This window comes from Gobio gobio (assembly GCF_949357685.1).
Source record: "Gobio gobio genome assembly, chromosome: 4".
Classification (NCBI taxonomy): Eukaryota; Metazoa; Chordata; class Actinopteri; order Cypriniformes; family Gobionidae; genus Gobio; species Gobio gobio.
In genome coordinates, this window is record NC_137100.1 from 11,443,453 (window position 1) to 11,457,514 (window position 14,062).

Here is a 14,062-nt window from a genome sequence, read left to right on the forward strand (position 1 = left end):
TACGCTGAAATCCTGTTAGAAAAGTATGTTGATTAAACATACATTGCATTGCATTATGCAAGTTATGAAGCATGAGTTCATAAGTACAAATGAAGATATTTTGAAGAATGTCAGTAACCAAAAAGTTGATCGACCCCATTGACCTCTTATTCTTTTTTCCATCCATTGTTTGGTTACCCATATTCTTCAAAATATCTTTTGTGTTCAGCAGAAGAAAAGAATGATGACAGAAGTTTCATTTGTGGGTGAAATAACCCTTTAAGAGTGCTTTTGTTTCTTGATTCACTTAAAGCTACACTGTGTAACTTTTTTAGTTTATTCTTAGCTAAAAACACTTAGTTCTTTCAAAAATATATGTGCTCATTGATGTATATTTACTTCTTTCAAGTAATAAAGTATTCTCGTAAGTTTATAATATGTCATTGAAAATACATACGGGTGAGGGGTTTGAATGCCGGTCGCCATGTTGCCCCTCCATCTTGAAAGTACATTAGCCAAAGAGGGACATACCCGTAAATTCAAGCTTCGCCTTTCGCGTTTTAACACTCGATGGCACCATGTCGAATGTGGACGAGGTCGAACTGGAAGCCATGTTAATCTTAGACTAAATCGGCCACCGTAGGAGTTAAAACGAAATCGGAATTGAGAGGAACAGAAACTAATATTCACTGGGTGGTCATATACCTTTTCACCTAGATGGGGGAAAATATCACACAGTGTAGCTTTAAATAGGATGCAAGTACATTTTTATATATAATTTAGTGCTGGGGAAAGAAATCCTGATTAATCGCATCCAAAATAAAAGTTTGTGTTTACATAATATATGTGTGTGTACTGTGTATAATTATTATTTATATATAAATACACACATGCATGTATATATTTAAGAAATATTTGCATGTGTATATATATAATTTATCTAATATATAAATATAATTGTAAAAAAATTATTTACATGCATGTATTTATGTATACATAATAATAATACACAGCACACACACATATATTATGTAAACACAAACTTTTATTTTGAATGCAATTAACCACAATTAATTTTTCCCCAGCACTAATATAATTTCATAATTATTTCTATTATGAAAGATTGACAAAAGATTATTAAAACATAATTATTTCACATGTTCTTTAAAGTAAAACATGTTATGAAAGTCTGTTATGAAAGTGCACTCTGCCTAAATATTTTTTTCCTTTAATTTAATTAATTTTACACTATCTGCAAGTTAAGTAAAGTTAAATAAAATAAATAAATAAATAAATATATATATATATATACTTTTAAGATCTAAAGTACACATGGACATTCAATACAATTAAGCACATTTCTTTTCACAATTCAAAATTTACCCCATTAACTTTCAAAAGGTTTCTGGTCTTAATGTAATCAGTTCATCAGTGCATTTTTAAAAAAAAAGTTTGTCTTTGTAATTTTTCAATTAAAATATTTTAACAACTTGCCTTGGGTGCTGATGCTACTAATGCCATTATAAAAAAAATAATAGCAGGAACGTTTGAAAAGGAAGGTTTTTTTTTTTTTTTCCATTTCTTTTGACTGTGTATTATTGTTAACAAACCACAATAGTCCTTATAAATGGATGAATTATAAATAAATTAACAGCTGTCTAGACAGCTCAGTAGGCTCATTGGGCAACTATTGTTTGGATTGCGCATTAAAATACAGAGACATTTACAAGTAAAAGACATAACACCAAGTTTATGTATTGTATTTTCTTTAGTACTTACATATAAGGAGGGAAATACAACAGTTGTTCTTTAGGGAGGATACAGGATGTTATAACAGTGCTCTGTACATTAAGGGTGTGACAGCACATGGCTGACAGTACCGTGCTTCAGCAGGTCATAGAGTACAGCTCAAATCTACACCACAACACAGCATGTGGTCAAGGCAAAGGCCTAGTAGCAGCTCCTCTTGAAAAAGATAAATGAAAGCGCAGATATTGCAACTGCTAATTCATATACATACGTACATCAGTTAAAAGTAGAAAACAATATGAAACCAATAATGTCCTCATGGTGATGTTACACAACGGAAAAGTGTATGAGCTGCTACCAGAGACTTGCTAGTAGTCGTATCGAGTCTCACGTACCCCATCAGAAGACCGTAATAATACATGGGGAATTATGTTCATTTTGATCCTCAAGGTACAGTTGAAAAGTTAACATTCAGTTCTGAGCCACCATATCTGTAAAGTGAGGGCCAAAATGAACCTTTGACCAACACTCCAGCTGCCAATCAAAACCTAATACCTTGACATGTTACATTATCAATTAACACTTAGTCACACGTCATATGACTGAGGGTTCCTTTTTTGAAAAAGGGTGAAGGGGGCAACAAATCATAGGAGAAAGGTGGAGAGGTGTCAGTATTATGTTCTCTGTGACTCTTATGTGGAGTGCAAAGGGCCCCTGATTAAATTAGGGGTGATCTATTATTTTTCTTAAATAAAAATAATATTATAGTAAAATCTATAAAACAAAGAAAGCAAAAATAGGTGTTCCCTCCCGGTTACAGAAAAATGACTAATAAGACTAACAAAGTCAAGGGTAAATCCTGCATGTTACAAATAAGCAAAGTGGGAAATAAGCATTTAATACAGTGTGTGAATTTAGACATCCTGAAGAAACTGGGGGGACTGTAACCCTGAAACTAACCTGTGATAGGTCAGCAGCAATACAGATACAATTTCTTTGTGCCCCACCACAAAAAAAGCTTCCAGACCCGTTACTAGTTTGACCCTTTCTAAACTAGTAAATGCTTACATTTTTGGGCTTGATCTACTGTGCTACTGCATTCTGTGGTGTTTTCTTTATCAAATCTAGCGTGCTTCAAAGTAAAAAAAAAATGAAACCTCAAAATTTACATTGTGGCAGATGTTACAACTATTTTGAGATATTTCTTGGTATATTAACGAAAGTAACCGTGGCGCTATAATGATATCTAGGGCAGATTAACTTAACCGCAATAATCAACCCCTCCAGTGTGTTTGCATAGCATTTTATCTTTACCAGAGATCTTAACTCTATTACCACCTGGATGGGAATTCACGGTGAGATCAGTAAAGAGACAGAAAAAGAGAAAGAGAAAAGAGAGCCTCACTGAAATTCAAGTATCTGGCTGCCGAGTCCCTATATAACATCTGCATCCCCTATTTCTCAGAGTTAAGCCTCAGCAGTCGTCATGTACTGAACATGGTATGTACACAGGAGGGAGGGTCTGGCACATGCATGTAATGCATGGTAACATGATATGTCCTCTATTTTCATTTATGTATGATTAGATAATTCTCACAATACAAACATATACAAAGTAAAAAAGAAGAAAAAAAAGCGCTAATTGTGCCTCCAAGTCTCCATTCATGCAGAGGAATGTTGGAGAAGATACCTAACTCCACAATGTACAAGCTCTCGCCTTCCCCATGCCGACACGTTTAATTGAGATACAAACATCTGTAGAGTTGCCCCTGCTTTGGCCCTTACCAATGTGAACAAATGTGGTGTCAGCACAGAGAGAGGTTGTGACTATTGAGATCCATTTAATAAGGCATCTGACTTAACCAAGACAGTGAGAGAAGAAGAGGTGGCATCCAGATTGAGAATGAGTATGAAATACCAAAGACAGACGAAGAACTAATTCAACAACCAAGGCATGTGTAGAACCGAGATAACACTGAAAAGAGGGGCAAGGGGATAAAACCATTCAACTTTTCCAACACTGACAGAAAAGAATCCATGGCACGTTCTCACGAACGTCCCTGACAGTTTCTGTGGCTAAGTGTCAGGTTTATCAACAATGGCATGAACATGATCCATCTCAAACACAAATCTGGGACAAAAGTAGAATCTGCACTTCAAAGGCCTCTTTGTCGGAGAATAATCTGTTGAATTAAAAAAAAAGAGAAGAAGAAGAAGAAGAAGAATGGACACAGTGCCAAGACTCCAGGCATTCCTCTGAGAAAGATCCTATCCACAGCAGGGTGACCCACACATGATTGAGTACTTCAGGGATCCATTTTGATATTAGTGTTCACAACTAAAAAACTCTGTTTCCCTTAAAGATTGTACAGTCACCCTTCTACTGAGCAGCAATCACACACACCGCTAAAGCCATTTTTGCTAGAATCCCTTAAGACTCGTCTTTGGCTTCCCTGGCAGCGTCATGAATATTTATTTTTAGTTTGTACAAGTTTCAATGTGTAAGGGAAACAGCACTGTGCAGAAAACCCCAACAAAACTGGACACTAGGCCTTGGTTGTTTTTTCGTGAAAGGTACCTCCTCTAGAGTGAAAATTAAGAGAGAAAAATAGAAAGGAACGTCTTTAGAAAGCATACAGCCCGATCAGGCTATTTCCTTTATCCTGCGCATGTAGTCGTGCAGTTCCTCTGGGTCCTGAAAGCCCATGTCTTGACATACCCACTGAATGTCCTCTTCGTTGGCAATGGGGATGGAGTTGTAGGGTAAATCCTCTGTGGGAAGGGTAAAGGTGGTGAACTTGACGCGCTTGCGTTTGGAGGTTGGCGAGCTGCCGTCCTCTCCGTGGTCTTTGGTGGAACCGCCGGAGCTGCCATCTCCTCGGCCGTGGACCTGGCTTTGTACGCTGGTCTGGGAGCTGCCACTGCTGTGGTGGTCCCCGTGACAACAAGTCTGTACCCCCTCCAAGGTGTTGCTGGGGCTCTCCACCGTCTGAGGCGAGAGGTCGCTCTGGGTGCGCAGGGGTTCCCCATTACCCAAGAACACCCAGTGGTGGGAATGGTCCATGTTGGCTTGGCCTTCAGGAGGGATGCGCTTATGGCGATACTTCAACACGAACACAATGCAGTTTATAAGAAAGACCAGTATGGCGAGACAAAACACGCCGAGAAGAGCATACATGCCGATCTCTAGGTCAGTCATGCTACGGGGATTGTGCACAAATTCGTCATCCTCCTCATCTTCTTCAGTTGGTTCCTCCGGATTGCTCATTGTAGGGAAGTTGGTGTAATCAATAGGCACGCTTGCGGGTTGCTCATTAGATGGCTCATACCCTGCACCACCTACGTTGGGATCGATAGCGGGCTTTCTCGTGTTGGCAGCAATTCTGGTGTCTATTTCAGTTTCTGTATCCACTTCCTCCTCAGAGTCTTCATCTGGTCCAAAGCGGACTTTGATAAACACAGGCGATGAAGCAATGACGCTCTTGCGTTTAGTCTTCTGGCAGGTTTCACAGATGGTCATCTCCACGTGCACTACCTCTCCTGTACCCTCACCCTCGGCAACGATGACTGGCCACCGCTGCTGGGGTTGTTGAGCCACCGAAACCACCTTATCGTCTGCTGTGGAGGCATTGAGGTTGTAGTCTTTAGGGTCGTACATACTCAGGGGGGCGGCGGTATTGTCACTGTAGTAAACCCAGATGGACAAACTGGCCTCCTACAAACACAAAACGAAAGAAATTGTGAGCATCAACCCGTAAACAACAGATAACCTTCAAATCTGTCTTTGAATTCTTACTTTGTTGTCTGTGATGCACTATATTGAATAGTATAAATTCTGAAACTGAAATTCCACACTGAATGAGAAGCGCCGCGTTGCATTGGTATTGCATATAGAACACGTCATTCTGTACATGCACGCTCAAGTTCAAAGTCAACTCCTGATGAGATTTAAGGTCAATTTGAACTTTAATGAAAAACTACATGAATAGCACTCACTGGTGTGAAATAATTTTGTGTAGCCCCTGAAGGCGTAGCTAGGCGCCGTTGATGGACACTGAATGGTGGTCAGTGTTGTATGTACAGTACATTAATACAAAAGGTTTATTTTAATTTATATAACTGTACATCATCCACTTGCTGTGTCAGGTGTGCGATCCCCTTAAAGGGATAGTTCACCCAATAATGAAAATTCTGTCATTAAATACTCACACTCATGTAGTTTCAAATCCGTAAGATATTCGTTCATCTTCGGAACACAAATGAAGATCTTTTTAACTCTTTTCCTGCCAGCGTTTTTAAAAAAAGTTGCCAGCCAGCGCCAGTGTTTTGATAATTTTCACAAAAATTGAATGGCCCCCAGTATATTTTGTTGAATGAATATCTGAACATACAATAGATCAAAAGAAAGAATAGAGCCTCTGCTTTTAAACAACAACAACAAGTTTTTGTAATCAAAACTTGAATATGGGTAAGTTTAATAAAAAAGCAACTTTTTGAGAAAATAAACTCTGCTTGCATATCGCTTGTTTCGGCGTCTTTTTCGCCTGTGTTTTGATCAGGAGATTCTGAACTCATTCAGAAGATGTGTAAAAGATTTGTTCGTGCAAAAAAAACCCCACTTTATTTCAACTATGACATATGCGTGTTGTGTTGACACAAGAGCAGATGTTATTTTGTGAATGCACGTTGGAGATAAATTGAGGTTAAATCACTGGAGTCACATGGATTACTTTTATGATGTGTTTACTACCTTTTTGGGGCTTGAAAGGGGCTTGACGCATAGTTGCGTGGACTGTCAATGAAGGGACAAAAAGCTCTCAGATTACATTAGAAAGATAATTTGTGTTAATTTGTGTTCCGAAGATGAACGAATATCTTATGATCACAACATGAGGGTGAGTAATTAATGACAGTGAACTAACACTTTAGCTTTAGGTAAACTTTGGCACATCTAGCATTAACACAACACAGTGCATTTTTTTAATGCAAAAACAGTAGTTGAAGTGTTTTGACCTTCATCTCCTGATTTTCACAAACATTACATGGCCCCATAGAATATTTTGTTGTAGGAATATCTGAACATGCAATATATCAAAAAATAAAGAAAGACACTGCTTTTAAACAACAAACAAAAATTATTCTAGTTTAATGCACTCTTTTTTTTAATCAACACTTGAATGTGGGTACGTTTCAACAACATTTTGAACAAAAAGCTGAGAAAACTACATTTTTGTCAAAGACTGTCTGGATAGAATTCAGAGCGATGATCAAAATATAGATGGAGTAGGTCGAGTCCATCAACACCCCCAACGCTTGCACAGTCCTATACCTTGTGCTGTTTTGAGCAAGCAAAATACAGCTAACATCAGAGGTGCTTGCATGCATTGGCCATAAGAAACACAGACTGAGGGGAAGCGGCACTGGCGCAATGCTTGTGTTCTTGTCACCTCATAACAAGCCTGAGCTTGACAGTTGTTTTCCTGCTCTTGCTCTCTGCTAAAGGAACAGCACAACACCTTACACCTGTTGGCAAGCAGACAAAATGAAACCACTCTGCCAGAGTGCTTTTAGTCAGAAATGAAGTGTTGCTTTGCTTTTATATTCAGGAAGAGGAGTATTTATCTGCCTCCAGTGAGCAACGGCCTGTTGTGAGGCTGTAAAAAAACTCTTCTGTCTCGTCACAAACTTCAAGGTTGTTCTGACATTCAGGCTCAGGCTCTGTCAACACTGCTTGTCAAGATGAAGAGAATCTTTGATATGCATGATCTGAATAATACATTGAAGACGACATGTTGTCATCGTGGACCTTTCGAGATCACTCTAGCCACTACATAAAATGACATCAATCACACATGGCCCTTAATTCTTCTACAAGCTTCTTTGGGACATGACACTGCAACTTTTACACAGATAAGTCATTAAATTCCTATCTGATAAAAGTTTTTGAGATCTATTTTGAAGGTCATTTTGAATTCACTGTACGTAACAAACTATAAAAGTAAAGGGTTCTTGCATCCAACACACTTTAAAACGGAATAATCGCTTACACCAGCATACAGCAAAATCAATTATTTAAGGCTGCCAGTAAGACAAAAGAAAGGGGCATCTAAAGTGTAAGAAAGAGCAAGAAAATCAGTAACACTTTACATAACAAACTTCAATTTGTTTAAATTAGTTAATGCAATCAGGGCCGGGCCTAGTATTTTGGGGGCCCTAAGCAGATTTCCAAAAGGGGCCCCCACTACCTACAGTTTCACCTAACCACCCCCAACCCATTCCAACTTACACTGACACCTTATTGTAAAGTTTGACCAATTTGCCTTACTTAATATATTTATCTTTCAAGATATAATATGAAGATATCTTTACTTATGCAAACTTTTTTATGATTTTAATGACTGTTTTTAGATAAATGTATCAACATTTAGTGAATTAATGCTTTAATAAAGCAAAAACACCTGCCAATGGGTTATTCAAATTACAATAGAGAATAGTATATTTTTAATAATTACAATAATAGACGATAAATAGGCAACTGTTCTGAGCTGGCATATTTTAGTCCAGATTAAAATGAAAAGAACTTAAGTTTAAAAACACATTTGAAAAGTATTTAAGTAGGCCTATTTAAATATTTGGAGTTGTTTGATAAACACTAAAGCGAGTACAAAAATGGCTGTTTGAACATGTAAATACTGGTTGCAGCCTTTTCCTCTCCGTTTTGAGCGGAAACAGAAAGTTGCGCTTGCGCAGCGCTGCTTTGTAAAGAATTGTTGTCCAGTGTTCATGATACCTAACACATTAACATTAATAACACATTCATATATTTAAACTCTTTCCCTGCTATTGACGGAAATTTCCGCCATTTGTGAAAAAAAGCTTCCCCGCCATTCATAGACGTCACACTGTTATAGGAATGCCCAAAACAAAACAATGCTTTCCTCCATTGACCAGTAAGTTTTACCAGCTAGTAAGTATTAATGTAGTAAGACAGTGATATTAAAAGACCAAATTCAATATACACCTTAGTGATTATGCATACTTTGTATAGGCAAGCAGATGAACACCATATAAATGCAACAGGTTGAAAACCTTTCCATAAGGAAAACGTGTTACGTCATATTCTGGGCTCATCTGCTCGCCTGTATATAGTATGAAAAATTTATTTGATCTTTTAATATCACTGTTTTAGTATATTAAGGCACTTTAAGGGTGGGTTGCACGAATAAGGATTAAGTATCTTTAGCCTGGCGTCGGTTCACCCTCCGCCAACGCTGCCCGATCAGCCGGTCTTTCTATGCATTCAATCTATGTTTAAAATTAAGTGGTGCAACACAACTCGATCAACAAATCCTTGACTAGCATTAAACTTTGCTTAATTGAATCCTTAATGTTAGTGTTGTAGTACTCGAGACCAGTCTTAAGACCATTTTTTGATGGTCTTGGTCTTGTCTTGGTCTCGACTGCATTTCTCCTCGTTCTTGTCTTGGTCTCGGACTTAGAGGATTTTATCTCAAGACCAGTGAAGACCACAACTGCAAGGATATCACTAAATTGCTGGTGCATTGTCTGATTTGACATCATTAATCTGATTTGATGTAAAACTTACAGCTTAAAATGCAATCAATAACTTCTTTGTAATGTGATTTCTTTTGTTAATGTGCTGTCGGGTTCAAAATCAATGCAGCATTGTCTCAAAAATGCCCAAAATTAATATAAATGCCCACACAATTCTGAGATTTAGTTTTTTTTATATAACATAGAATATAATTAAGCAATTTCACAAGAGCAAGAGAGCTGTTTTCATGAATATAAGCGTGATTGCAAATTATATTGATTTATACAAACGTTCAATAAACAAGAAGTTAATATTAAATTACATTTTAAACTGTGTCTTTGCTAATTCTGCAACGTTCCGTTGTTAAATGAATCAGCTGCTTTGAACAAATCAGTTGAATAAATGATTCCGTGACTGTTAATGTTAATGTTTTAATTTAAATTAATTTTTACATTTTTAAAAATGTTAAATTTAAATTAATCTGAACATTATTTATGCAGATGTAATTGTACCAATTCAGATGCAACTTCTGTGCTATGAATTGTATTGTTAGTGATTTGATTGGTAACAGCGCTATAGTGTCTTACTATTCTAATTGTATTTATTCAAGTAGATATGGATCTTTTAGATGAATTTAAGGAGTGCTGGTCTGGTCTGGTCTTGGTCTTGACTCGGTCTCGCCCTGCCTTGGTCTTGGTCTTGTCTTGGTCTCAACCCCACAAAGTCTTGGTCTTGTCTTGGTCTCGGCACACGCTGGTCTTGGTCTCGGTTTAGGTGGTCTTGAATACAACACTACTTATTGGTGCATCCTAAGTGTTTTTCACGTTAAGTGATTGAAATACCGCAGCAGGTGCTGTGTATGGATAACAAGTGCCAAAAACTTTTCGCATCTTTTTCACATATTTTTGTTTTTCAAGGGGGAGTGAAATGCTGTTTCATGCATACTGAGATTTTTACACTGTTAAAGACTTGGATTCCCATGCTAAACATGGACAAAGTTTAAAAAAAAAGAGTTGGACGTTTGATGGAGTATTTCTGTGCCAAAAATACTCCTTCCGGTTTCTCATAAGTTTCGGAAAGTTTTTTCGAGTATGGGTATATGTGACGTCAGATGGGGCGGAATGTCCTTGTACGGGCCGTACGGGCTCTTCTCCCGGTAGGGCGCGCGCAACTAGAGAGAGAGAGCAAATGCACGCCCATTGTAGCGCTGTGCTCGGCTTCAGGGAAGCTGGATCCACTGCAGTCATAGGACGTCACGAAATCAACAATGTCAACAAAGATGTGTGTTTTTGGTTGTCCGGGACACCCAAGACAACCCTGTACAGCTTCCCAAAGAACCCAGCGTTAATGGGATCCCTTTCGGCGACGATCGTTTTATAAACAAGGCCCAGTTCAACTGTGGATTTGTAGCTCGTCTAAAATTGAAAGATGGAGCGGTTCCAGCGATTAAGGTTGGAAGCAGGCGGTGAGTAAAACTGCTTCAAATGTCTTTGTGTTGTTAGCTATTGACTCGTTCATTCAAATGCGCTACTATTCCATTGTTTTTCTATGTAAACACGCACTAGTCTGACGTGCAAAACCATTACGCTTGCTACTGCTAACATTAAATCACATATAATAGTCCATAAATCAAATGATGTCCTCATAAATAATGAGTAAACACCCACAAATATTGTAAAGCTCGCGCATGACAAGCCGCTGTAAGCAGGCAATTAAGTTGCCATTATAAGTTATACGTTTTACAGTACACACCATAGAGACGTCCTGCTGTAGTCTTCGTTGCTGCTTCTCCTGTTCAATTTCAGCCTATAGATCTGATTCTGGATCATATATGTATGGCTAAATCTGATTGATCTCCATGGTTTATTTAGGATAACGTTTTTCCACGTTTAAGGATGTCACAGCTTTCTCAGCTCTCAACGCAATAGCTGCGCGCGCTCGTGATTCTTTAGCTCCGCCCACACGATACGCCTCCAGCCGCTCGTTTTTTTCCGGAAAGACTCTGTACAGCGTATCTTTCTTAAAACGAAAGACTTTTCGGAGATATGAAGGATGCAGTACTACTCTATAGGCACTCAAGATTGACATGAGATTGACTGAAATTGACTTGTGTTTCACCCCCCCTTTAAGATGGAATATTGACAGGCTTGTGCTGCAGTTCTATGGCTCTTTTGCCCTCCAGTCCTCCGCGACAGTCACGTGACTGAAAACTATGAATTGACAGAATTTTCTGGCTTTCCGTGTTTTCACTGTTAAACAGTAGGGGGCGCTATAACACATCTTCTGAAAGCGTACTGAATCTCCTGATCAAAACACGTGAGGAAGATGCAGAAACAAGCAATATCATATGTAATCATATGCCTATGTAAAATAACGTGATCATCAACATTAAACATCATATAAATCAAAACTGCCTAATGTTACTGAATGGAATGTCGACCCAGGACGAGCTACAGGACTCTGAAGTTTTGGGGTGTTGATGGACTCGATCTACTCCATCTATGTTTCGTTCTGAATCTGATCTGAATGCAGTCTTTAACAAAAACGATTTTCTCAGCTTTTTGCTCAAAATTTTGCTTTTTTATGAAATTTACCCACATTCAAGTGTTAAAAATAAAAAAAGAATGCATTTTTTTTTGTTTAAAAGCAGAGGGTCTTCTCTTTCTTTTGATATGCATGTTCAGATATTCATACAACAAAATATTCTGGGGGCCATAAAATAAACTAAAAACACTGGTGGGGAAAGAGTTAAAGTATTACCAAACAAACAACTGAAAATAAAAAACTAAAGGCAGAAATGGTTGCAAAACTGCTGTTATTTTGTGACTGCAGAGGTGAAGTAGGTAAGTGCACTGAAGGATTGAAATGATGGACTGGTAGCAGTGGAGGAGGAGGGTCATCAGTGATGTTTATTGCACAGTCTCCACAAGCACTTAGGCCCATACATTACGCTAATTAAAAGCAAAGGTGGTGAAGCAGAGAGCGGGGGAGAGCCGCTGGAGTTTAATGCGTGAACTGAAAGCAGCCACCCTCGTCTGATGTTAGATGTTGGTCACAGGCTAAGTACAGAGCAGGAAAAAAGGCCCCAAGCTCTCGCGGCAGGGCTCCGCGACCTGCCCAAGACATTGTATAAATTAGCCCGGCAGCATACGAGGCCCTCACTTGAAAATACGAGCGAATGTGCTCCAATTAATGCTTTGAGAAAGATTATACAGCAAATGCACGGAGCTCCCCTGATGACACTCGAGAACGGCAGAGAACAGAGGTGGCGGTGGCTTATTAAGCAAGATGCTTGCTCATTTGGTGTGCTGATATTAAAGGAGATTTGAATATGTCTGAATGCCAAACTAGCCTTTATTAAAGTAGTGAGGGCCGGCTGGAAGACTGTGCGGAGGCTAATTTGCCATTGGTGTATAACCTTCATGGAGACTCGATTCATCAATATGAGGAGTCCAGCCAGTGTTAACTCTTGAGAAGCAGAATAAGCAACAAGGAGGAATTTCGCATAAATGTCACTTGCATAATTAGTTGCAGAGGGCCAAAGGTTAGAGCTTTTCCATTGATTCGGCTGCAGAGGGGTATGCTGACAAATGATACGGTCATATTTAGATAATTACATGAAGATACAACTTTTTGTGTATAAATTAACTGAGGTGTTTCTTGACCCTAAACAAGTGTGATCTTTTTAGGGTTTCAAATCACAATATATAACTTGATATTGTACCTTCATTCAGGGTCTAAGACCTATTATATTTTACACAAATTCACATAGATGGTACCATGACAATTCAACGTAAATATGACACTTCAGATGGTTTTACATGGTCTGTAGCTGGTTTAGTCTACACATGGGGGCCAGAATGAGTTGGTAGACCATCTTGGACAAGTTTATTAGAGCTGGTAGATATTCTTGGAACAGTGTTATTTTAGTATGATTGATATACTATTATAGATTTAGTTAATATTTTGAATTAGATTTTGTGTTTATATTTAGTTTTCTCTTTGATTTTAGTTAGTTTTAGCAATTTTGTTGTTTGTTTTCATCATTTTTTCATTTCATCAAAATTGCCTTGGCTACTAGCTTAACCCTTATGTTGTTTCCGGGTCATTTTGACCTGTTGTTTCTGGGTCATTTTGACCCGAAAATGTTAGCTAATGTTATTGCATTGGACTAAAACTTACTGACTTTGCTCACACAGGGTATAATATTCCCAAAAAAATTATTTATTTTTGTACTTTTTGGGGGATTTTTTCCCAACCATGCTACTCTTGTGGTGTTTCCTGGTCAAAAATGACCGAAAATGATATTATAATCATTCAGGCCTACGATCAATCAGTTTAAAAAATAAATGCAAAAACTGTCCTAATTGAAAGAAAACAAGTTGACAAAAAGATTGAATCCCATATTTGGTAATAATATAGCATAATAAGAGATTTATGAACTATACACACCACAAGTATGACTTTGTTCCATTTTCTACAAAATAAAAGCATTTCAAAACAAACTTCCTGGTTAAAGCATTAAAGTACATTAGTATGATAAACAGTGTAAATATTGTTGAATAGTGGCACAATTATAAACGAGGTACTGACTCTCTGTGGTCATTAAAAAATCCCAGTATGTCCTTCAGAAAAAGAGTAGGGGCGTAATATCCTGGACCAATTTGCCCATTGGCCTCTGTCCATCATGGCCTCCTGATCATCCCCATATACTGATTGGCTTCATCAATCTGTCTCCTCTCCACCAATTAGCTGGTGTGTGCTGAGCATTCTGGCACA

The 14,062-nt window shown here is 38.2% G+C and overlaps 1 protein-coding gene across 2 annotated transcripts in view; it reads right to left on the reverse strand.

Moving 5' to 3' along the window:
- Positions 1-1,737: 1,737 nt before the first annotated feature.
- The window catches only part of tmem132e (transmembrane protein 132E), a 541,290-nt gene continuing 528,965 nt past the window's right edge, over positions 1,738-14,062 (reverse strand). For both annotated transcript variants that reach the window (XM_079815982.1, XM_079815981.1), the window contains exon 9: positions 1,738-5,443. In XM_079815982.1, the coding sequence (XP_079672108.1) occupies positions 4,373-5,443 (1,071 nt within the window). In that variant the 3' untranslated portion in view covers positions 1,738-4,372. The remainder of the gene's footprint in view (positions 5,444-14,062) is intronic.